Source organism: Metopolophium dirhodum, chromosome 1, assembly GCF_019925205.1.
Source record: "Metopolophium dirhodum isolate CAU chromosome 1, ASM1992520v1, whole genome shotgun sequence".
Taxonomy (NCBI): Eukaryota; Metazoa; Arthropoda; class Insecta; order Hemiptera; family Aphididae; genus Metopolophium; species Metopolophium dirhodum.
The window spans coordinates 8,035,731-8,060,104 of record NC_083560.1 but is presented as its reverse complement, the minus strand read 5'-3'; the positions used below and the strand labels follow the sequence as shown (position 1 = coordinate 8,060,104).

The 24,374-nt window shown below is 29.2% G+C and overlaps 2 protein-coding genes across 3 annotated transcripts in view; one reads left to right on the top strand and one right to left on the bottom strand.

Moving 5' to 3' along the window:
* LOC132937195 (uncharacterized) overlaps window positions 1-24,374 on the bottom strand; it is a 116,151-nt gene that overhangs the window by 71,756 nt on the left and 20,021 nt on the right. The window contains exon 3 of one of the 2 annotated variants that reach the window (XM_061004018.1): window positions 7,281-7,675. The exons of the other annotated variant lie outside the window; for it this stretch is intronic. Coding sequence (XP_060860001.1) covers window positions 7,496-7,675 — 180 coding nt within the window. The 3' untranslated portion in view covers window positions 7,281-7,495. Of the gene's footprint in view, window positions 1-7,280; window positions 7,676-24,374 lie in introns of those variants that run through there. 2 annotated transcript variants of the gene reach the window in all.
* Window positions 8,872-10,802, top strand: LOC132935740 (small ubiquitin-related modifier 3-like). The gene is made up of 3 exons (XM_061002356.1): window positions 8,872-8,889; window positions 9,783-9,965; window positions 10,683-10,802. The coding sequence occupies exons 1-3, from the start codon at window positions 8,872-8,874 to the stop codon at window positions 10,800-10,802; spliced, it is 321 nt and encodes a 106-aa protein (XP_060858339.1).

The following is a 24,374-nucleotide window of genomic DNA, read 5'->3' as shown; positions in this document are numbered from 1 at the left end:
ACTCGCGATATAATGAATTTCAAGGGACTGAGAAAAAAGTTCGGTATATCAAAAGCATATATATCAACAAAATTCGTTTAAACGAGACTTAAAAGAAAATAAATCTAGGTTTTATTAGATTTGTATAATTACATACATACATATTACCTAGATATTATCACATATTTTATTAGATACATACATACATATTATTTATTAATTAATTACAATTTATTTTTAGTTTATTACATATCTAGACATATTTTTTTTTTTAAATCGGTTATTTTTTTTTGTTTGTCGTTACTTGCGCTTATGCGGTCAATAGTGTTCTCCAAATTTGACACAACAACGAAACTAAACTAAAACGTTAACGACATAACGTAGAGGTTACAATAACGTTGTGGAGTCATTTATTTTATCGCATGATAATCGCTGAAATAAACTCCGTTATAGCTTAATTTATATTGACGTGTATCTTATAAGCAACGACATGAACATTATCTTATCGCATAATAAATAATAATAGCCGAAACAAACTCGTATAATTTGTAACATCAATCTCCAAAATTATAACAATTCGTTACATTGCGAGAACTTTTGCCTAAAAAATATTCGTTATATAGAGGGGACCAAAAATACATTTAATTTTTCGTTATACCGAGATTTTCGTTATATCGAACTTCGTTATACCGCGAGCTGACTGTATATACCTATTATATACGACGAGCAACCTTCTTCGACGGCTGAGCACGTGTATTTACAAACAATTTAATGGCGGACGTCGAAATAGCATTTAATAATATGGTATAACAATTCTAAAATAGTTATCTACGCTTTACCGATGGCGTAAGCGAGTTTTATATTGCAAACATTGGTTTTTAGGCGTACAGGACCTTTGCGGATTAAGAGTGTAGTAATATATATGATTTAGAGTTACGAGTATTTGGGTTTCGAAAATAACTCGGTATAATAAAACGTGATTTATTGTCGATTTTTTTCCCAAAGAAAACAGGGTTTAATGCCAAGTTCAAATGAGAATTATAACACAATATAGTGGAGCCTCGATTACCCGAACCTCCGTTTTACGAACCCTCTATTATCCGATCTTTATTCAAAGGTTCACAAAAAACTTAGCTGCAGAAAAGCGCGTCGCAGCTTGTCGTCAAATGAAGAAAAAAAATATCAATAAAATAATATATACTATGTTTATATTATGTTTGATATAATAATAAATATGTAATACACAATAATAGTAGGTAGGTATAATATAAGTGTATGTTTTACGAAAAAAAAATTGTTTTTTTAAACTATTTCCAGTATACCTACGAACTTTTGCGTGCCGAGCTAGGTGCGTTCCCAATAATTAGTTCGGACAATCGAGGTTCTACTGTATAAATAAATACACATACATAATATACATATATAATATGACGTGTGTGTGTGTGTGTGCCAGACAAGTACGAGATAGCGCTCCGGGCGACGCATTATTTTCTCATTATTATGATTAGGGACCGGATTTATATGCAAATGCATATATGTATTGGAATGAGCTTTTTGAAATCTGATGAAAATTTTCCCCGATTTCGATCACTCTTATTAAAATAACACCAATTTTATTTTGCATATTTTGCATATTTCAACGTTTTTACCTATTAAATACATATTGAATGCATATTTGTAGTTTTAAAGTGCATATTATTATTTATAACACATATATTCGTTTTTCGTCGTATTTTCACGTTCACAGACACATAAAATCGATAAAATTGACACCGGTCGTTATTTCCACAGATAAGATTACATACTTCATATAGTCATATACTCATATTATGCAACATATTATATATATAAATATAGATAAATTCGTTGCTCATATAATAGAATTCAAGTGTTAGACGGTCAGTTTTCGATGTCAGTCCGTGTCTTGCGTTTGATGTTTAAAATTGTGCCCGAGTGCGTCTAGTGAGTTTTGATATAATTTTAATTCGGAACTTTAAAATGCCTAAAGTAAAAACTCCAATTAGGAGTCGTTTACAGACATACGTAAACGATCATAAAGATATTTTTAAAACCGATGGTTCAATTTTGTATTGCAATATTTGTGAAATTCCAGTTAATGCGACTACAAAGTTTTTGGTTACATTAAATCAAATTTTGATATAATTCCGAGCACGATAAAAATGTTAGAATCAAAAGATTACTTGTTATCAAAAGCCATGATCAAAATTAAAAATGCAAAAACCACATTAAAATTATCAAAAAACAAAATTGGTGGTATTATAAATGCCAAACTTACAACTGTACTAAGAAAAAACCCTGGATATAAAATAATGAAGACAATTTCTAAGATTTTGGAAGGAGAAATAGACGGAAACTATGAACTACCTGAAGATTTAAATGCAAGTGATATTGCATGTATGAAGTACGCTCCTATAAATACTGCTGAGGTCGAGCGAAGTTTTTCAATGTACAAAAATGTACTTACAGATAATCGGAGGAATTTAACGTTTGAACACATTAAGGAACTTCTGATCATCCAATGCAATAAGGTAAAATATGAATTCAATTTTTATTAATGTGAGCTAATACTTTATAGATTGAAGATACAGAATGTTGAATTGCGACGAAGACGTTGAATTGCTTTTTTATACTTTTTTAATACCATATTAATTAATAAATATTGTTACATAATTTTACATAATACACTTACATATTTTTACAGTTTTAAACAAAATTTTAAGTTCATATTTAAGTACATATTTAAAAATAAATACATATTTTATAACATATTACAGCATTTTTAGAAGCATATTTTGAGGATTTTTTGTGCATATAAATCCGGTCCCTAATTATGATACATACCTATTATAATGTTTCGTTGGGAATTAGGTATTAGACTAAAATTAACTTGTGCTCATATTTATTTATGGGTACGTCTCTGCAGTTTTAATCGGTGAACCCATAGGACGGTATCTTCGAACGAGATTCAAATCAACATTCAGTAAACACACCAAAATTACTATCGGTAAGTATAATAGGTATTTAGTTATATTATAATTTATATTATATTTCGTTGTTAGTAATACGGTCGAACGGGGTAAATTTAGATTAGTAATTTAGCTATCAAAGATTTTGTTTTCAAATCCAATCTCAACTTCCCGTATCGCTGCAGTGTTTTCTTCATATTATGTACCTCCAAGACCGTATATGAGGGGGGTTTTAAACCTCTCAACCCCTTAATTAATATCAAAAATATTTAGTTTAGTTTATTATTAAGTTTTGCGTTCATCGTTATTCAGAATCAAAACGTTATACAAGTTTTGCATTTATCGTTATTTAGAATAGTGTTAAAACCTATTGAATTTATTAATACTAACTAATGCGGGTAGGTATATAAAGGCCCGGATACAGAATATATTATGCGTGAAAAAAATATTTTTACGAAACCAATATTACTTATTTCGTTTAACGTTATTTTTCGTTGGATAAAAATATTTTATAAATTACGTTTTGTGTTATGTTTTGTTTAATTATATACGATATAATATTTTGTCAATCGGTATGTTTGATTTAGTGGTATTTAATTATTTTTGATTGTCGCTTTCCGTTATAATAACGTTTACAAATTTCAATCGTTTTTGGTCAAAATACAACGTAATATTTTAACGTTTGCAAGCCCTGGGTGTATCCCGTCAATATGGACGGATATAGTTTGGACGTCCATCGTCGTCTAACGTTTTGGTTTTATATGTTACAGTGGGCAAGCGTGAGCTATATAGCTACCCTCTTCCGGCGATCTTTATTGAAAAACACAACCGCGATGGCTGCAGCGGACGACCATGTAACGTACGCCCTACCCAGTCTTGTGGAGTTGGCCTACTACGCGTGTGACCGTGACCAGCGGAAACGGTACGACGGGCTGCCCGTCCCGGCCGTCGACTTACATGAGTGTTGCGACTCGATATTGAAAATAATCAAGTTCAACTCGTTCGCCCATCGTTTTCGACCCGGTGGCCATAGGCGATCAATGTTCGCCAAAGTGTACCCCAACTACCGCCTGATCAACAACATATTGGAGGTGGCCGCCTTCCACGGGCACATCGACTGCATGAAATTGGGCCACACCATCGGCGTCTTGTGGTACCCGTCGAGCATGTGGCAGAAATCGGCGTGCGACGTTGCCGCGGACACGGGCAACATGGAGTGCCTGGTGTACGCGCACGTCAACGGCAGCCCGTGGAGCACGTGGACGTGCAACTTCGCCGCGGTTAGATGTACGCGATCGAATTAAAGTACAGACTGCCGCCAACGATCGCAACTACTAGCTCGCCCGGTGATCCTTAATCCCGCCGAAATAGAAATTTTAACATTTTAATCGCGATAGTTTACTTATTATGTTTATTGGGTGCCTATAGTGATTTTTTTTAAAAATATAATTAGATGTACCCGCATATAGATATACGCAATTTTCTGACAAATAATTATTATACCTAATATTAATTATACGACTTTAAATGTATAAACAAATTCATATTAAAAAATATAATGATTATTAGTTTTGTCTATGAATTAAAAATGCAAGGTTACATTAAAACCTACCATTATTGTACAAATATTTGTCTATTTGTATTGGCATCGTCCGTATTAAATATAGAAATTATCAATAAACACAAAATCTTTTGTCTCTCGTCTTACCTATGTTTGTCGCCATAACCTATATTGGCTATATCGTAACTATCTAAGAAGCTATGTTTAAATAACATAAGTACCGAAGAACTTCTTATTGATTTTTCATAGTACTTCTGTTGATATACTTCACCCGACTTATAATGTTAAACCACTAGAATTATTATAGATTATGTAGAAAACATTTCAGAGGCATTTAAAATTCTCCCTAAATATGATATGAATATTTTATTTCATTTAGCCGGCAGTGCCAGAAATGCAATATTAAAAGTATCTTGTAATGAATGTTGTATGTTCATGTGCAACACCACAGAAACTAAAAGTCTTCCAGAGAAATACAAGTTTTACACAAAATCATTGAATAAAGGAGGATTGAAAGAACCTTGTATAAATACAGTACTTTTAATACTTAATTGCAGTGTTGAGACTTATCTAGATAAATTTATCTAGATAAATATATTAATTATCTATTATCTTATCTAGATAAAAATCTAAATGTTATCTATTTATCTATCTTAGATGAAAACTCCAGTCATCTACTGTAATTTGTCTAGATATGTTTTTTTATGTTTTAGAAATTATTTTCGTTATTTTTATTATTACCTATATTTAGGTTTCTGGTAATATTTACTATTTTAGTTTGTGTCGTCGCGTTTGTGATCGACGACGATCGGACGATAACAATTTCTGTTAATTAATTATTATTATTATTATTACTAGATGATCATTTAAGTACCTACATAACCGTATAACTGAGAAAGAAATAACAATATAAAGTACCTAGTGAAGGAGCCCGCCCCAAGCCCGCATAACGAACTGTATACATACATATTACTACTTTGATTCTTTTCTCGCTCACTCTACCTATGTCGTACCCCTGACCTCTCTCTACGCGCTGTCAACTAGTTAATAGTTTATAGGAATATGGTCTATGGTATATTATTTATTACTCTATAGTCAATAGTCTATACTATAAAGACACATTCGTAGTTCGTACCACGAAATTCCAAATGCTGGCAGATATGTGGGTAATTAAAATAAATTAAATGATGTCAGGTCGAAACGTGGAAAGTCCAAACTCCCTAGAAATTATAAATGACTAAAAATAATTATTTCGTTGAAAATAAATCCCTGGATTACGTAACATTACATGGGTTCAAGTGTACAAAACATGCTGCTCCAAGCGGAACATTTAGTGTAGTTTGTTTTTAATTATCAGTTAGTTATTGCGGCGAAGTGTGAAATATAAAATAATAGCTGATCACTTATATTTTTTATATTGGTCATTTCATAAAATATAAATATGAAACGTTTTTTGGTGGTTACGTCTTCAACAGACAACAATGTTTCAAAAAAAATAATTCAACATTGTGTGTGGAAAAAGCTATTGACGATCCTGACTCAGAAGTGGAAGATGAAGTTTTACCAACAGAAGCTAATCAAATAAATGTATCCCCAAATTATTTATTTAATGGCGAATTCTACAGTATCATATCCAATGATGGCAAAAAATTAATTGTGAAATGTGTTAATTGTTTGAAACCCATACAAGGCCAGGTTAATTCTACTGGAAATTTTCTTAGTCATATTAAGGTATGTTTTTTAAATATTATTTTAACTTTTAAATGTTTAAAGACAAATACCTTGATGGTTACTACTTACTACCTACTTTGTGTAGATTAATTAGGTACTTCATTTAAATATGTTTAGTTTATATCTGAAATTATTTATACCTGTATTGTGCATAATAAGCTAATGTATCCATATGTTTATGTTTCCAATTTCGATTAATAATCGAATAAATACATTGGATTTTTTTAAAAATGCACCTGTAAAAAACATTTTTTAAATTATAGAAGCAACATTAAGATTGAAAAACTTTAAACACCTTAAACAAATTCAAAATGTTCTTTACATGATAAGATTGATGCATCTTATTAGTTATTAATCTTAAACAATTTAAATTTAAAAATATTGTTTTTAAAAATTTATCTGCTTTTTATCTAGATAAATTCTGATTATCTTTTATCTAATAAATAGATAATTTTAGTAGGGCTTGTTTTTATCTTTATCTAGATAGATTTTTGGTCTATTATCTTTATCTTTATCTAGATGACAAACTATTTATCTGGGCTCAACACTGCTTAATTGTGAATTAGTCTATAGAAAATATAAAACCCACTTTTTACATAACTCAAATTTTAATATTGTAGATGAAATTTGTAATAACATTAAAATTAATTACCCGCTCTATGAAAAATATTGCAATGTCAAACATAAGCTTATAAAACATTATTTACCATCAGGTCTTATGCAACTTGTAATTTATCTGTTTGTAACAAACAAAAAAAGATATACGGAACAGCAACAGAAAAGAAGAAAAGAAATTAAATAATAAAGTTAAACCAATTAATTGTTTTTATTTTATAGAATATAATATTAGTTTTTTTATTTAATACAGAATATTTTTTTTTTAATTAAATAAATCGTTACAATTGCATAATTTGAAATATGTAAATAATATTATTAAATAAAAATTATTATTAGAAGGACTTCTAAGAATTTTAAAATATCCATAGGTTATTTTTAAATAAAATACAATAATTTGAGTCTGAACAAAAAAATTAATACAGAGAAATACTTTTTGCACTACTAGCAGCGCTGGTTAAATTACTTTTAAAAAGTAATTTTGTTACAATTGCGTTAATTTAAACAAATAATAATGAAATTACTACAGAGTTACTGCAAGAGTAATTTAGTTACAGTAATTTGTAATTTGCATAACTTTACTATCCAACGCTGCCTATTAGTCTTACAAAAAAACAGTAATCTAGCTTTGGTCATCCAACTTCACACCTTTTGATGAATTTTTTGTATTTTTAGAATTGAAATAGTTTAGTAAAAGATTCATATTGTTTTTTCTAAAATTCAGCTTTTCAATTTCTAATTTTAAATTAGCTATTTCTGGCTCAGCTTTCTGTTTGATATTATTGCAGTCATGATTGTTTTTCTATAAAAGTTAAACAAAAATTATGTAGCATGGAAATCAGATACAAAAGTTATTATTCGTTGAATAGTTAATTTTCAATTGATAAACTAAATTAATGAATTAATAGTCATTAGTCATTACTCAAGAGGATGTCATACCCGAGGATGTGTTGTCCTGCATTTCCAATTTTGTGTTGTTAGCTTAAATATTAGAGGGTATTTAACTATTATCAAACTTAAATGAAAGAATCTGTGATTATCTATGTTTGTCTCTCATTGGGTTTTTATGATATTTCAATTTGTAAGTAAATTATGTGCATTTTATAATATTCATATTTTACATACTCATATTCACTTCAAAATGAAAATATCGTAAAAACCCAATGAGAGAACACAGATATTATTCTTATATTTAAAATTGGAATTGCAGGAAGTAAATTTTGATATATTATGCATTGGTAAGAGACAACACAATATGTGGGTATGACATACTCTTAATACTCATAGTCTACAGCTGCTTGGTGGATGATTTAGTATATTTTAAGCTATTATGTTGAGTATTATATTTAATGTGTATTAATAATTATTTCTTGGTTTGTCGATTTTAATTGTCAATTTTATATACCTCTTTAGGGTCATTATGCAATACATTCTTGGGTGATATATTTTCATCTGCATCAATGATTTGATTTGATTTAATCTGTATTGAATCGTCAAATGTAGACAAACGAGCCATAATATATTGACGCAGGTCAAATATATAAATTAGTTACCTACTGCTCAGTACTTTTACGATCTTTAGTTAAGTGTAATATATTAATTTGAACCAATGAAACCAATGAAAGGTAATGATCGTTAAAATTTATAATTAATTTCGGGTATAATTTCAACGAGAGCCGTGCGTAGGTCACCCAAGCGTCCTGTCCACAACAGCCGCACCGTGGTATACGTTCAGTTACCGCCTTACCGGTAACTGCCGTGTGTAGGGTAAGTGGGTGTGTGGGTAAGTGACCAGGTGGGTCACGAAAACGTGCGGAGGATTCTATCGCCGCCATTGGCGTTTTTTCGTTAGGGCCATCACTTGGAGCGCTACAACGTTTTCGTTGTCCGCACGGCCGTACTGTAGACTCCAGAAGTCCAGACGCCATTGCTCACTTTTATTTCGTGTTTAGCGGTCGTGCGCGCTCCGGGATATTATCAAGAGACGTGTAAACACACATGACCGTCCTGAACATAGTGAGTAATATTAACGCGATCGATCGTCGTGAAATTCGGCGAATCGATTAATTACGATATTATTATTATTATTATTATCATTATAATTGTATGTTGCCGAAAACCTAACCAGCTTTTCGCCCGTGTTTATAATCGTTACAAACTACGGAAACGAAATATTATAATCGTTTTATTGAAATTTATCGCGTCTCGTCACTTCGCGATCGCGTTCCCGCGTTTTTCTCGATTCGTTTTCCGTCTTTTCCCCCGCAATTGTATAGTATCTCGCGGTGACGGCATCCGTCCGGCTTGTAGCAGGCAGACGTGTTTTTTTTCATACATCATAATATATAAATTACATATAATTTACATACACCGCACGATCGGTTGTTTCACAAATACCCACCAGCTAACTACCTATGTCTCGGCAAACGGTCGAAAGTGTCAATAGTGCATCAGGTCTCGTTGCTCATCTTGTCTTGTTTATGGTCGTTATTATAATGTGTCGATAGTACCAGAATTGTTGGGGTGATGACATTCACCATATTATTATAAGTTGTCATTCATAAAACTGTTTACCTTTCAACCGGAAATTTATCACCGTCATGGACTCTCATCTCAATACTATTGTTGACAATTTTATCATGATTATCGTTGACGTTGATTATATTTGACTGACTTCTGACAACTAATGTGTGTGTAAGGCAACACATGTGGGTATGACAAACTCATAATAAATCGTGTGGTTCATACGAATCATCAATTATGGATTGACTACAAAAAAGTGTTTATATCGCTCAATGTTCCCAGTCAATTAAAAATTAGAACATTTGATAATGAACTGTTTGGTACAAATTAAAATTTTGTTAGTTTTTATACCCCAATTAATACTAAAAAAATGGCTTGTGTTATAGGACACTCCTCCAGTAGATGCCCCATCGCCAGATTTTCCACCTGCAGAAGCTCGACCAGCCAATGGTCCATATCAAAATCATATAAATATCAAAGTATGCAGACAAGACGGCACAAGCCTTCAATTTCTGATCAAAAAGACTACACCGTTTGATAGATTGATGAAAACGTACTGTACAAGATCTGTAAGTATAAACTAACAAAAAGTATTTGCAATTGTAACTTTTAAAATTACAGTTACTAAATTTTAGACTAAATTACCATGCAATATTTGAAATCATAAATTATTTAGAAATATAATGTATTTTAATCAAGAACTACCTACCTAATAAGTGAATTACTTAGGTAGGTATTAATTACATTGTGCAAGTTTAATCTTTGATTGTCAGCAAACAAAGTCATGAGCGACTAGTTTAATTACGTTTGAGGTTACTTCTAATTGTTAGCACTCAAGGCATTTGTATAGCAATGTTTACATTATTGATACTATCACATAATTTGAAATTAGTTCTGAAAATCAATACCTATTAACAGATAGGTATTTTGCTATCACATAGATAAGACAAGCACGATAACTACGTAATATTTCTAGTATTTTGCTCTGCTTTGTAGTTTTCATCACTGATGAATAACTGATGTAAACAATTAGCAAAATAAAACTTGTTAGATAAAATTGATAACTTTCAAGGAATTTGGATGTGATGTCCTTTTAAATTTTATAACAATACAGTAATAGTATTATATGTGTAAGACTGTCAATACTGAATTATGATATTTAAACAATTATGTAATTTAAACTTTAAATTTTAGTGTTGTTTTTTATTTTATCTATATTAACTAAGTTAAATGCCAGTTTAATGTTTAGAATTACAATTAATTAATTCAAAATTTTAATGTTTTAGGACTTGCCTTTGAATGGCGTCAGATTGCGGTTCAGTGGAATACAAGTTTGTAGGCTTGATACACCTTTATCTCTAGAGATGGAAGAATGCGATTTCCTAGAATCACTTCATGATTTTTAAACAGATACTTGTTAATGTATATCAATGATGGATGTAAACATGTATGTTTATATTATATGAATTATATGCAACAATCTACCTAAATCATCTTAGTTTATTTAACCTACCATACAATATCTATTTTTTACAAAGCTGGTTGTATTAAAAAAAATTGTTATAAATCATACATATGTATAATCAGCTAGAACGTTGTATAGAATGAACTATATTAATCAGATAAATATATAAAGGTATATTGAACAGATTTTAGATAAAATAATTAATGATAATACTTTGTATATAAACATTTTTATTTATACTATTATTATTTTATTATTTCTCTAGCTTAAAAGTTAATGATGTATTTTAGTTTGTACTGATAATTTAAATGTTTCATTACATAGTGTAAATAGTAAATACTACTATAATTACCTATTAATATGATTATTAAAGTTATTTACTCAATCTAATTCTAAATAGGTGTTATGCCACATATTGCATACATTAGGCAATATTGAGCAGAGACATCCTTCACACAATGGAAACCCAAAACTTCATAAAGCCGCATCCACACTAGTAAAAGTTTACATTGTGCATACAAGTTTTTATACACACAATCTGTTGGCCCTTGGGCTTGCTTTTATTTATTTTTATTAATTACTAAACAATGTCAATTTGCTCAAATGTGGACGCACCGTAATAACTTATAGTCTCCAATTCAATATTTACGTTCAATAATTCCTAAGATACGATTAAAACAATATTTTGAAAAATGAATACCTTTATTTCTACACTTAAGGCTGGAATAGAAGTTTTAGACATATATTTTGTTCATTATAAAGAAATTGTTATACCAACATGTGTAAATTTATCTATTATCTAATTTTAAGGTAAGACTTAATCTAGGTCACCATGTAGGTTTTTTATATTTTGATTTTGAATCAATTATATACAAGTTGGTAGTTACCACATACATATTTACGTAATTGTGATTTGAACAGTTGTTGTCAAAATGTTAACTTCAAATGCTTATGCATAGTGCTAGTGCAACATACCACGGCCCGATCAGTAACCATAATTTATATAATTTATAAAATAAAAAATACATATTATTTAATGTTCGATATATAATAAGATTTGTAATAATATTTTATCAATAATAGTACATGTATACCTACGTTGAGTAGGTACCAACTTTACTTTACAAAAGGTTACCATGATCTCTAGTAATAATATCACTCACCAAGCCGCCGAGGTCGAGTCCCCTCACTTTTTTTTGATAAAGGTAGACAAACTTATGAGGAATTTTGTATTCAATTTTCAAACCTAAGATTTAAAAAGAAAAACGTCGAGTGTAGATATTGAGTATTTTAAACTATTAACAATAAAGTAACAATATACGATTGAATACATACACCATCATACATAGTATACGACTTTAGGACATAAACCTATAAACTAACCTATACAATTAATAATATTATATATTATCATGTATAGAATTTTTTGACTTTCCGGTAGACAAACTTATGAGGGATCTTGTATTAAATTTTCAAAGCTTAGATATAAAACCGAAAATTTTTTTGAATATCTAATTCACAATAATTTATTAATTTTATACCAAAGACCAAAATCGATTTTTTTTCAAAAACCAATTTTATATAAAAATTACCGTTTTCCTTAAATTGTTTGTGTGTTTTTCCTGTCATTTTTAAAACTACTAGGAATTTGAAATGTTGACCTCCCAATGCACCAACGTCGAAATAGATTCACTATCTCACTGGAAAAGATACTAATATATTCGATAGAAATCGAAGCATTATTTCAACTACTTATCGTGTACACAGACAAAAAAAATAAAAATAGTAAAAATAGTAAGACACACGTCAATATTGAAAGATCAAAAAATTCATCGCTCTGCTCAGAATCTAAAATTACGTTACCTATTTGTTATTCGTTGCCAGTAAAATATTAAATAGAATATTATTGTATAATATAGTAGGTACCTAACGGGTATGTAAATATAATTTATTGATTATTATATAGGTACGCAAATATTTCAAGTCCTGCCGATGATAATTTTAAATTTCAATGACAATTAAATTTGTAATTCTTCGTTTAAATATTTAATTATATGTTTTGGTTTCAGAAAAAACTATACTTATGAGATACTTTGTATTATTTCAAAATATTTTAAAGCTTTATAGCTATAAAATTGAACATTTTATACATTTTTAACAAATAGCGTGTGACACCTCAAATTAAACGGCTCAATGATTTAATTGTTGTGGTTTGTTAATAGGTCGAAAAATAAATGTTATCAATAAAGAGTAAAGAAAGATACGGGCAAAGTTTACATCTTTTAATGGAGTTATTAAGAAGCAATAATCAAGAGGATGCCACACGGTCAAACGAAACCGAGCAATGACCAAGAGAATGCGCTGTTAAGTGTTTTCGCGATTTAAAGCCACTGTCTGCCCAATTGTATACCTATTTGTATATAACAATATTATGTAGGCTAGAAAATCTAATATCTTCTGTACCTTTAATTGTTGTACAAACATTTTAAGTATGTTTGAGTTAACAATATTTAATAACGTACAATAACTTACGATTTAAATTTAGTTTGTAAAAATATCAATATAGACATAATATGTATATGTATTAATATGTACCTATAATGTATTTATTTTTATATTTACCAATATTTTTGAACGTATTACCATAATACCATTGATTATAATAAATATTATTATTTATATTATTCAATGATAATAATATAACATTAACATATCAATAAACATTTTAAATACATACGTTGAATCTTGTTTTATTTTTTTAATTCATAGCTATAAAAATTGAACATTTTATACATTTTTAACTCTAAAATAATTTGTCAATTTTCAATTTGATACATTTTATCAACATTTAAACTTTAAATGCTTATAAATAAAAATATTGACTGTGTATTTTAATATTTCTAACTGATATTGAAACAATTTACGAGGAGCCTTGTATTACATTTTCAAGCTTTTTGTCCCAAAGAATAACATTTTATTGACACTAATAGAAAAAAACCAATAGAAAATTTAAAACGCCCATAAAAAGCACAAAACAAGTCAAAATATTTTGAAAATGTTAACAACTATCACTTGATAGTTGTTATATATACAATAATAAAGTGATTAATAAATAAATATCCATGATTATTCGTTTTTCAATAAAAAAATAAGAAGCTCCATAAGAAAACGAGTGCATAGGTATCCAATTTTTAAAAATTTGAGCTTCCAACGCTCATCAATATTTAATTTTATATCCGGTAAAAATTTTCTTCTTGATAAATTTTGTATATAAATTTAAAATCTTAGATGTATAAAAATAAAAATTTTTATGAAGTTCCAACACAAAATAATTTACAAATGGTCTTATTTTTTACCAATTTTACCAAAATTCTATCTTCGGGCGATCATAAAAAATTATTGTGGATTTACACTCAAATTTATTTTTAATTTAAGCTAACAACAACTCACAAGAACTTGTATTACATTTTCAAGTTTTTTAATCTAGTAAAAATTTTATGAAAATTTAATGCAATGCTCCTGATATATGTAGATGTCACAAAATGTTTAGATATTATGCTAAAAACCATAAAAACGAATAAAATAAAACCAGCTGAAGTATTTGCCAGAGAAGTTGCAAATTTATCACGAGAAGTTCAAGCACGAATACCGCCGGAAGAAATTGTAAAACGAAGATTACGTCGACAAAAATCAAAAAATAATCATGTGAATCCAATTAGTTTAGCTAATTTAGTATTCGAAGTTGATTCCGAGTGGTGTACTCTTGGTGATACAAATTTAACAAGATTTTTGTTGTACGACAATGGTGTAGTGGCAGAAGAACGAATTGTTATATTTGCCACTGATAACGGTCTTCGATATTTAACTAAATCGTCTACATGGTATATGGATGGAAATTTTTCCCTCGCACCCAACATATTTCAACAACTTTATGTCATAAGAGTAGAAATAAATAATGTTTTCATTACGGCTATTTATATTTTATTAGAAAATAAAAACACAAACAACATATGAAAAGATGTTATCTATTATTATGGAAAAATGTGAAGAACTAGAAATGTATCCGGATCCAAATACTATAAATTGTGATTTTGAAAAAGCAGTTATAAATGCGATAAAAATCACATTCGGAGACGATATTAAAATACATTATCATACTATTTTAACCTTGGATATTTTAGTATAGGATATTTTGTCCCAATACCGAAAAATCTAAAGGCCATCAACATAGCATTTCTTCTTGAAATAGTTATACAAAAGACAAATTGGTTGATATTTTGTTAGATGAGCAAAAGGAAGTGTTTATTTCAAAGCAAAATCAAGTTAAAATAAAAAATCGTCAGATAATGGAAAGGTTAATTGATATTGTTATTTGCTTAGCAAAAGGAGGTAGACCATTTAGAGGCCACGACAAGAGTAAAATCAGCATTGCAAGAGGACTGTTTTTAGATTTAGTAGATTTAGTGTCAAAATATGACCCTACCTTAAAAGATCACCTAACAAATGGACCCCAAAATGCTTTATACACTGGTGGAAAAATCCAAAACGACATTATTATGAGCATTAGCAACATCATATTACGAAAAATATCACATTCCGTTCAGAATAAACTTGTTTCAATAATAGCTGACGAAACAAGTGATTGTGGACATCATGAACAAATGGCAATTGTTTTGAGATTTTTTGATGATAAGCTTAATTCTCCAGTAGAACATTTAGAAGCTTTTCGCAGACTTACATCTGTAGACGCCCAAGCTATTTTCAATGAGTTAAAAGTTGTTCTCTCCGTATTGAAAGTAGATTGGAAGAATGTGTTATCCGTTTGCTTTGATGGCGCGGCAGCCATGTCAGGAAGTGTATCAGGAGTTCAGATGAGGTGTAAAGAATTAAACAACAATATTGTTTATGTGCATTGTTACGCACATTGTTTGAACCTAGTTTTAGTCGATGCACAAGTGTACAACACTAGACAAAGGAAATAGATTGATTTTCGATTTTTTTGGGATTGTACAATTTATTTACACATTTATAGAAGGGAGTTGTTCACGGCACGCAACTTTTGAAAAAATATTAAAGGAAATCGGTTCAACATTGAGAACATTAAAGTCTCCTTCCACGACTAGGTGGGCTTGTCGCGAGGAAGCTGTTGCCGTGATAAAAAATAATTATTCAGCCATCCTTAGAGCTCTTACTGAAATTATCGAAACAACTAAACAAAGTGATGTTAAAGTTAAAGGAATTGGTTTATTACATCAAGTAAAATATTTTAATTTTATATTCGTATTAACAATGATGCACCCAGTACTTCAATTAATTGTTAAAGTAAGTAAATTGCTGCAAAGTCCCGATATTAATCTGATTAATGGTATGGCCAGCATAAAGTCTCTTCGAGCAGCTTTTTTAAATTTAAGAAATCAGACAGAATTTCAAAACATTTTTAATGAAGCAAAAAATTTGTGCATAGAACTAGAAATAGATATTCCATTAGTTAAAAAATGGAAGGTATCAAGTCGCTTCGATGAATTTGCCAAAACACAACATTATTATGAAACTAAGGAATAAGAATTACGAAGTTTGTGTTTTTATCAAATGTTAGATAATATGGTAGCGTCATTAGATTTAAGATTTCAACAGGAAACAATCGAAATTATAAATGCTGTGGGAAATCTATTAAATCTAAAATTAAATAAAGAGGAAGCAGCTGTTTTAGAAGAAAAATTCAAAATTTCTCAAGATGAATTAATGGCAGAAATAAGATTGTTAAAAACAGATCAGACTGTACTAACTGGAAATTCAGCAACAACATTAAGTGGATGGATCCAGTGGATGCAAGAAAATGAAAAATATAAAATTTACACTGCTTTTAATGCAGCAATTCAAACATTTTCTGTCATCCCTGTGACAAGTTGCTCATGCGAAAGAGCATTTTCTAAATTGACTCACGTGAAAACGAAGTTAAGGTCAACTACGAAACAAGATCGGTTTGAATCACTCATGTTATTATATGTCGAACAGGAATTAACGGCCAATGTTGAGCCTTCTGAAGTTGTAGACGAATTTAAAAGTATTGTGCCATTTCAAAGGCGATTGTTATTATAAGTTAATACAAAAAAATATACTAGTGTTGTTTTAATTTATTTATTAACTACTAATGATTTATGAACTAATTTACTATAAAATTAAACAATAAATTGTTATAATCAATACTTACATATTACATAGTAAAATAGTTAGCTTACAGGAGGTAGGTAATTAAAACTGTATTTGTTTAAACTTGTAAATTTGTAACCATTTCTTTTGATTTCTTTAATAAAAAAAAAAAAAAGTACATTGTCATCACCAATAAGCTAGCAATAGGTAAATATTATACAATAAGTTATAGTATTGGTTAGTAAACAAGTGTCGCATACTTGAAATTTAAAATATTTTATTTTTACATTAATTTATATATATATAGAAAAAAAAAATAACTACAAACAAAAGGCCGGGCACACTCAAATGTAAAACTCTGGGTCCGCCTATGTATACCGTAATTCAATAAAATTACCCTACGTTCAATTACCTTACGTTCAATTACCTTAGAATTGGACGCATAACCAAACTTTCATTTCAACACTGTTATTTCAATTTTGACACTATTATGTATACGTTGTCGTGTATGCCTCGTGTTTTTCACATGTTCAATATATTATAATTTATAACCGTCAAACCATTTTTCTAAAATGTCTCTTCACCTACGAAGACTAGTAGGATTAATAATTTCCGAATATTTATCAGTAATATATAAGAAAAATCCCAATGATGTTACATTTAATGAAATGGCAAATTTCCTTAAAACTTTGAGACATACACGTGGGAGAGTATCACAATTAGTGAGAGAATTATTAATTATCCTATGCCAATCATGTAATGTGGACGACGCTGCCACAAATGTAATCGCGATGTGGATACGCAGGGTGGAACCGTTAACTTCTGTAAGTAGTTTAGTATAATAATATATTATATCATAATAATAAATAGGGAACGGATTTATATGTAAATGCATATTTTTATTAAAACAAAATATTTAAGATTTGATAAAAAATTTTGATGATTTAAATCATTCCTATGAAAATGATGCTACTTTTATTTAGATATTTTTACATATTTGGTAAAGAAGTACATATTTTGTGCATATTTAGTAATTTTTGATTTTTTAATCAATTGATTTGGAAAAGTCCAAATCCAATTTCAAAACAATCAATGACATAATAAATGGCAGACACCCTTCTAAAAATTTGGAATTATCGCCTTCTGATATTATGCTCAATGCTCAAATTTCATTGTTTGATGCGGAACAATCATTTAACCGTTTTAGAATTAAATTGAGACCAAATATGAAATAGGCGACATTTAACATTTGATAATTTAAAAAAAATTGTAATAATTCAATGCAACAAATCACTTTTAATAATTTAAGAATTATAATTGTATTTTTTTAATTGTAACTTTCCCCCCCACATATTTGTATGTTTTTAGCACATATTTTCTACTAATTTAATAATTGTAATTTTTTTTTTTAATTAAATTTTTTCCCACATATTGGATGTTTTTAGCACATATTTTATAAATTATACTTCCATATATATGTATATATTTCTGTATTTTTATAACATATAAATCTTTTCCCTAATAATAAATAATAATATTACTTAAAAGTGATCTATTAAAAATTATCTTGATTAATTATCAGACGCTCTACGAACATAAATACATTATAAGGGATCGTCCATTTGAAGGAATGCATAATTATCCTAATTACAACATCAAAAAAAAAGGATTGGTACATTTTAGCAGCAAAAATCAACCCATCCCAAAAAACAACCGAAGCTATTGAAGAAGTATTTAATAGTTATGGTAACCCAAAAAATCCATCTGAGCACAGATATACCTATTATCCTCCCAACTATCATGGCTACCCTATTAAGAAATCAAGAAAAAAACTAAACTGCATCACAAACGTCGTTTAACTCTGACATAAGTATATTGTATATAAGATATATCAGCTCAGGTTTTTTTTTTAAAATGTTTGTAAAAATCAATCTTAATACTTAAACATTATGTTTTACAGGCACCAGTAGTTGTTGAACCAGACGAACCACCTATCCAAGGAAATAGTAAAAAAGTCAAACATTGTGATGTAAGTATACCTGATATGAACTGCAGTTATCGAATTCGTCGTATTTACGTAAGATACGGCGCTATCGCCGTACGTAAAGACCTATGATTTTATTTTAGTTGTCTGCGTTCTGCCGTCATTTGCGTGTTGCGTGTGCGTTTCGTGTGCGATCGTGAACTATCGTATTTATCGTTTTTAAAAATGCCTAAAGTTAAACAAAATTTGTCAAATCGGCTCCAAACTTATGTTAATTTATATGGTCCTAAAATTTTTTCAATTGATAAAAGTGTATTATTTTGTAAAATGTGTGAAGTCAAAGTTAATTCTGACAAAAAGTTTAACGTATCACAACATATAAAAAGTGACAAACATATCAAAGGCCTTGCCCGATATGAAAATCAAATAAATCGACAACAACAGCAGTTATTGACAGCGACAAGTAATATTAATAAAAAATCGTCATTTAATAAAGATTTGTGTGAGGCTTTTATTTCCGCTAACATTCCTTTGAACAAGTTAGAAAACCCAAAATTCAAAACATTTTTGGAAGTATATACAAAAAATGATATTCCGAGTGAATCCACGTTGCGAAAAGGATATGTGGATGATATTTACAATGAGACCATGGATAAAATTAGGAAAATAATTTCTGACAAAAAAATTTGGGTCAGTATCGACGAGACCACTGATGTACAGGGTCGTTACATTGCAAATGTAATAGTAGGCACTCTTGAGGAAAATAATGCAGGCAATATGTTTTTACTTAATTCGGAGGAACTAGAAAAAGCTAACCACTCCACAATCAGCAAACTTTTTGATAGATCAATGAGCATATTATGGCCGGCTGGTATCCAACATGACAATGTACTTTTATTTTTATCCGATGCCGCACCTTACATGGTCAAATCAGGAGAAGTACTAAAAAGCCTTTACTCAAAAATGATACATGTAACATGTGTTGTGCATGGACTGCACAGAGTCGCAGAAGAAGTTAGAAATCAATTTCACATAGTAGATAAAGTTATTTCAAGTGTAAAAAAAATCTTTAGAAAAGCCCCAAGTCGTTTACTTGTATTTAAATCGGAAGCGCCAAACTCCTTACCTCCGGAGCCAATTATCACATGTTAGGGAAGTTGGATTAACGCAGCAATTTATTATTGCGAGAATTTCGGGATAATCCACCGTGTTATTTTTATGCTAGACAGAAATGATGCAGTTAGTATTAAAGGTGATCAAGATAACATCATAAAACCTGGATTGGAAAACAACTTAACGTATATTAAGTCGAACTTAGCCAAATTAACTTTGGCTATTGAACAATTACAACGGCAACATATTATGCCTTTATCGGATTCACTAAAAATAGTTCAAGATATTCAAAAATCATTTGAAACATTAAGTGGTCAAAATGGAAAATCTGTTCAAAATAAATTTAATCAGGTACAGGAAAAAAATCGTGGTCTCTTGGCGTTGGTAAAAATATTACAAGTTCTAACGGGTGAAGAGACATTCCGAAATTTAGATGGTCTTCCTGAAGACTTAAATTGTAACGACTTAACATTTTTTAAGTACGCACGTCTGTCGATGTAGAGCGGTCATTCTCGGCATACAAAACTCTACTATCAAATAACCGTAGATCATTCAAATTCGAAAATATAAGAAAACATCTTATTATTCAGTGCAATTCTTAAGGTAAATAAAATTAATACACTATATTATTCATTTATTAATAAATTTTTTTATATGTTTATGTTAACAGAAAATGTTCCAGAGCCGCGGAAAAGTGCCTACTTCTCAAATATTTACTGTTCATATTTTATAAAAAGACTTGTATAATTTAAAAAAGTTTTAAATAAAACATTTTTGTTAATGCAATTTTATTTTGCATATTTTCCAATTTTTAGTGCTATTTATAGCGCTTATATTAATGTTTTTATGTGCATATTTAAGCGCTAAAAATTATTTTTTTTAGTGCTATAACTTCCGAGCCCTGATTATTACTAACCTACTATAGTCTATTTAATAAATGTATTATTATATTCATCTTAAATATGAAAAAAATGTTTTGTTATTTAATTAAATTATTTATTTTGAATGTACGATTATTGTATATTATTATATGATATATATTATCTACATATTCCTTATTATTTACGAATAAATTATTTATTATTTTTAATTATGCATCATTAATATGTATCTATTTTAATTTTTTTTGAATTACAGGACAAAAATCAACGTATCCTAGAGTGTTTAAGAAATTGGGAAACTATTTATAACACTTATAAAATTTGAAAATATAATTATAATAGATATCGTCTGCTCACCTTCTATAAGCTGTGCTTGTATTGAAGGTGATGAGTTCTTAATATAGAAATTTAAATATTAAGCATAATTATAAATAGACTAAAACAGAAAAGAATAGATTTATGTGAGAGAGAAAGAAACAACAAAAATTACCTGTTTTTTTTTTTCAATTGTTCAGAATGGTATTCTTAGTCATATTTTACCGTTGGAAAATTTTTATCAACCCTGAGACCGAAATAATGGGGTGAAAATTACGATTTTTTGGATCGTCACAATAAATATTTTTTTGTAGTAATTAAAAAAAAAAATAACCATAGTACTATGACAAAAGGTATATGTAACTATTCTACACAACCTGGTCTATCAGAAAAATACAATCTCATAAAGTTTGGGTAAAAGTTAAAGGGTAAATAGACTTATGTTCAAAAAAAAAAACCACTGTAATTACGATATTTTGGATTATCACAATACAGTGGCGTCATTTGGGGGGGGGGGGGGGGCAAGGTGGGCATTTGCCCCTGTCTGATTTTAAAAGCAGACCGATGGGCCTGTGACGGGTTGTTGCCGTTTAATCATTATTATATCTTATTACCTCAAAAACGTACCTATTTTTATAATATTTTCAGAAAATATTTTATCGTGTACTAAGAAATTATTGTCACAAAGATACATTTTTAATTAATAATTGATAGTTGGAATACCTTATACCTATATTGTATATTTATATTTAGACACATGCGGGCACGTGCATGTATGTGTGTTAGTGTGTGTGTGTGTGTGTGTGTGTGTTTTGTGAAGGAAAAAAACATAATATTGTATGCACAACAATAATAGTGAATAATAATAGTTAACCTTTATTGACCATTATAGACATTTTAAAATTAATTATGAAAATCTTCAAAGTGAATTTCCATCTGCAAAAAATTTAATAAATCATGCAAACAAAGACCGAGATGATGGAATTCATGACCTTTATTCTATTTCCAAAATTTTAAATCAACTTCCAAATGCTTTTCAAGAAACTCTTAAAATTATAAATATTCTTATGACTGCCTGTTACTACTGCTTCCAATGAACGATTTTTTTCTTCTCTAAAATTAGTTAAAACCCATTTACGGCTAACAATGGGAAATGAACGACTGAGTGATTTACTGGTCATTGCAGTGGAAAGTGATGTATCAAGTAAAATTAATTTAGACGATGCAGTCGATACATTTTCAAAAATGAAAAAAAGAAGATATCCTTTAATAAACTAATAATATTTATATTAATTAATAAAAATTTTCAAAATAGTTTACTGAGTTTTAATTGGTATAGGTATACAATAATGTTTCTGTAAAATATCTGGTTCCTTATATTTTCAAATTATGTTGTTACCTAGAAGAAAAGGTTGTATTAATTAGAGAAAAAAAAAATTTTAATTATAATATAAGTGAAGTGAGAATGGTAATTTGATAAAATGTAAGTAGATATTTTCTTACGAGCGAAGCGAGCAATTTTTTTTTACTCATTTGGGCCGGTCTAAACCTTTGCCCCCCTCTATTAAAAACTGAAATGACGCCACTGTCACAATATAAATTTTTTCTAAGTAATTTAAGAAAAAAACATCTATAATACTATGACAAAAGTTATATGAACTTATTTATCATAAACTTTTCTATCAGAAAATTACAACTTTATAAAGTTAAGGTGAAAAATAAATGAAAAATAGACTTACGTTCAAATACATAATAACCCGCTAAAACAATGAAAATATGCCAAATATTTACGTTCAAGATGTGATTTCTGGAAAACTATGTGAAGTTAAGCTAAGTTAATTAGCTTATAATTATTTAAATTAATAAATTTAATTAGTTAATTATTTTAAAAAGTATATAAAGATTCAGTGTGATATTATCTATCAGAAAAATATAAATTCATAAAGTTTGGTTGGGAAATATAGTTTTTCTAATGACCGTTTATCAGTCTGGATTTTTTTAATTTTTATTATTTATTATAGCCTTATATACTTAAGTTGCTTAAGTTAAGCTTGCGAACATAATCATGAATATAATAGTGACATTAGTTACACAGAATAACAACTGAGGATCAAATAATTTGTACCAAACTGACATTTAAGGACTTTCGATGGAATGACACCGTGCAGTATACAATTTTAAATTTACATTTTGAAAAAATACTGAAGAGTTCTTGTGTTTAATACTAAGGTTTATTTCACATTTGTATAGCCTTTCGCCGGTATGTAATTATAAGACATTTTACATTTTTTTTCAGAAAAAAAGCTTGATTACAAATATCGCATTTATGAGGCTTTTCTTCGATGTTTGCCAACCCCGTATCTTGTACACGTTTATTTTGAGGAGACATTACATTAATTTCAGGATCTTTGATTTCATTCCCAACATTTATTCCTGTAATTAGAACAGTATCCTTCAAAATGTGCACGACATACTCTTACGCAACTTAAAAGTTTCGTACCTAGTAAGATCTACTTGTAATCCACGTTTTTATCCATTTTTCTTCTCCAAATGAAATTATTTGGGTAGTCAATGAGACTAATTTAATAAATACTGGATTTCAAAATTTTAATAGTTAGGTACATTGAGTTATGGAATCAAATTATGTTTGTTAAATCCAGAATATGAAGTGAGAATTACTGGCTTAGAAATTATCAAAGAAATTTTCAACGATAAAAAAAAGAAAATTCTATGTTGAAGATGAAAATACTTACCCAAAATATGCATTTTTAAATTAAATTCAGGAAATTGTATATAATATATATTTTGTAATAACACACCGAACATTGAAATCTGAATGTGAAATGTGAATACATGGACTAACTGTGGTGGTAGTGTGGTACCTTGTTATGGTACAACACTGTGACAACTAAAGTATAATGTTGGGTCGTTAGGTAGTAAACACTAATAAAATTACTTCTTGTGATACGTTCTTATGTCCTATCCATTCTTATATAATCTATGGTTGCCGCTTGTCGGAGATCCGAGTGCACGTCCGGCGTACACCATATTTTTCCAATTGAAATTATTA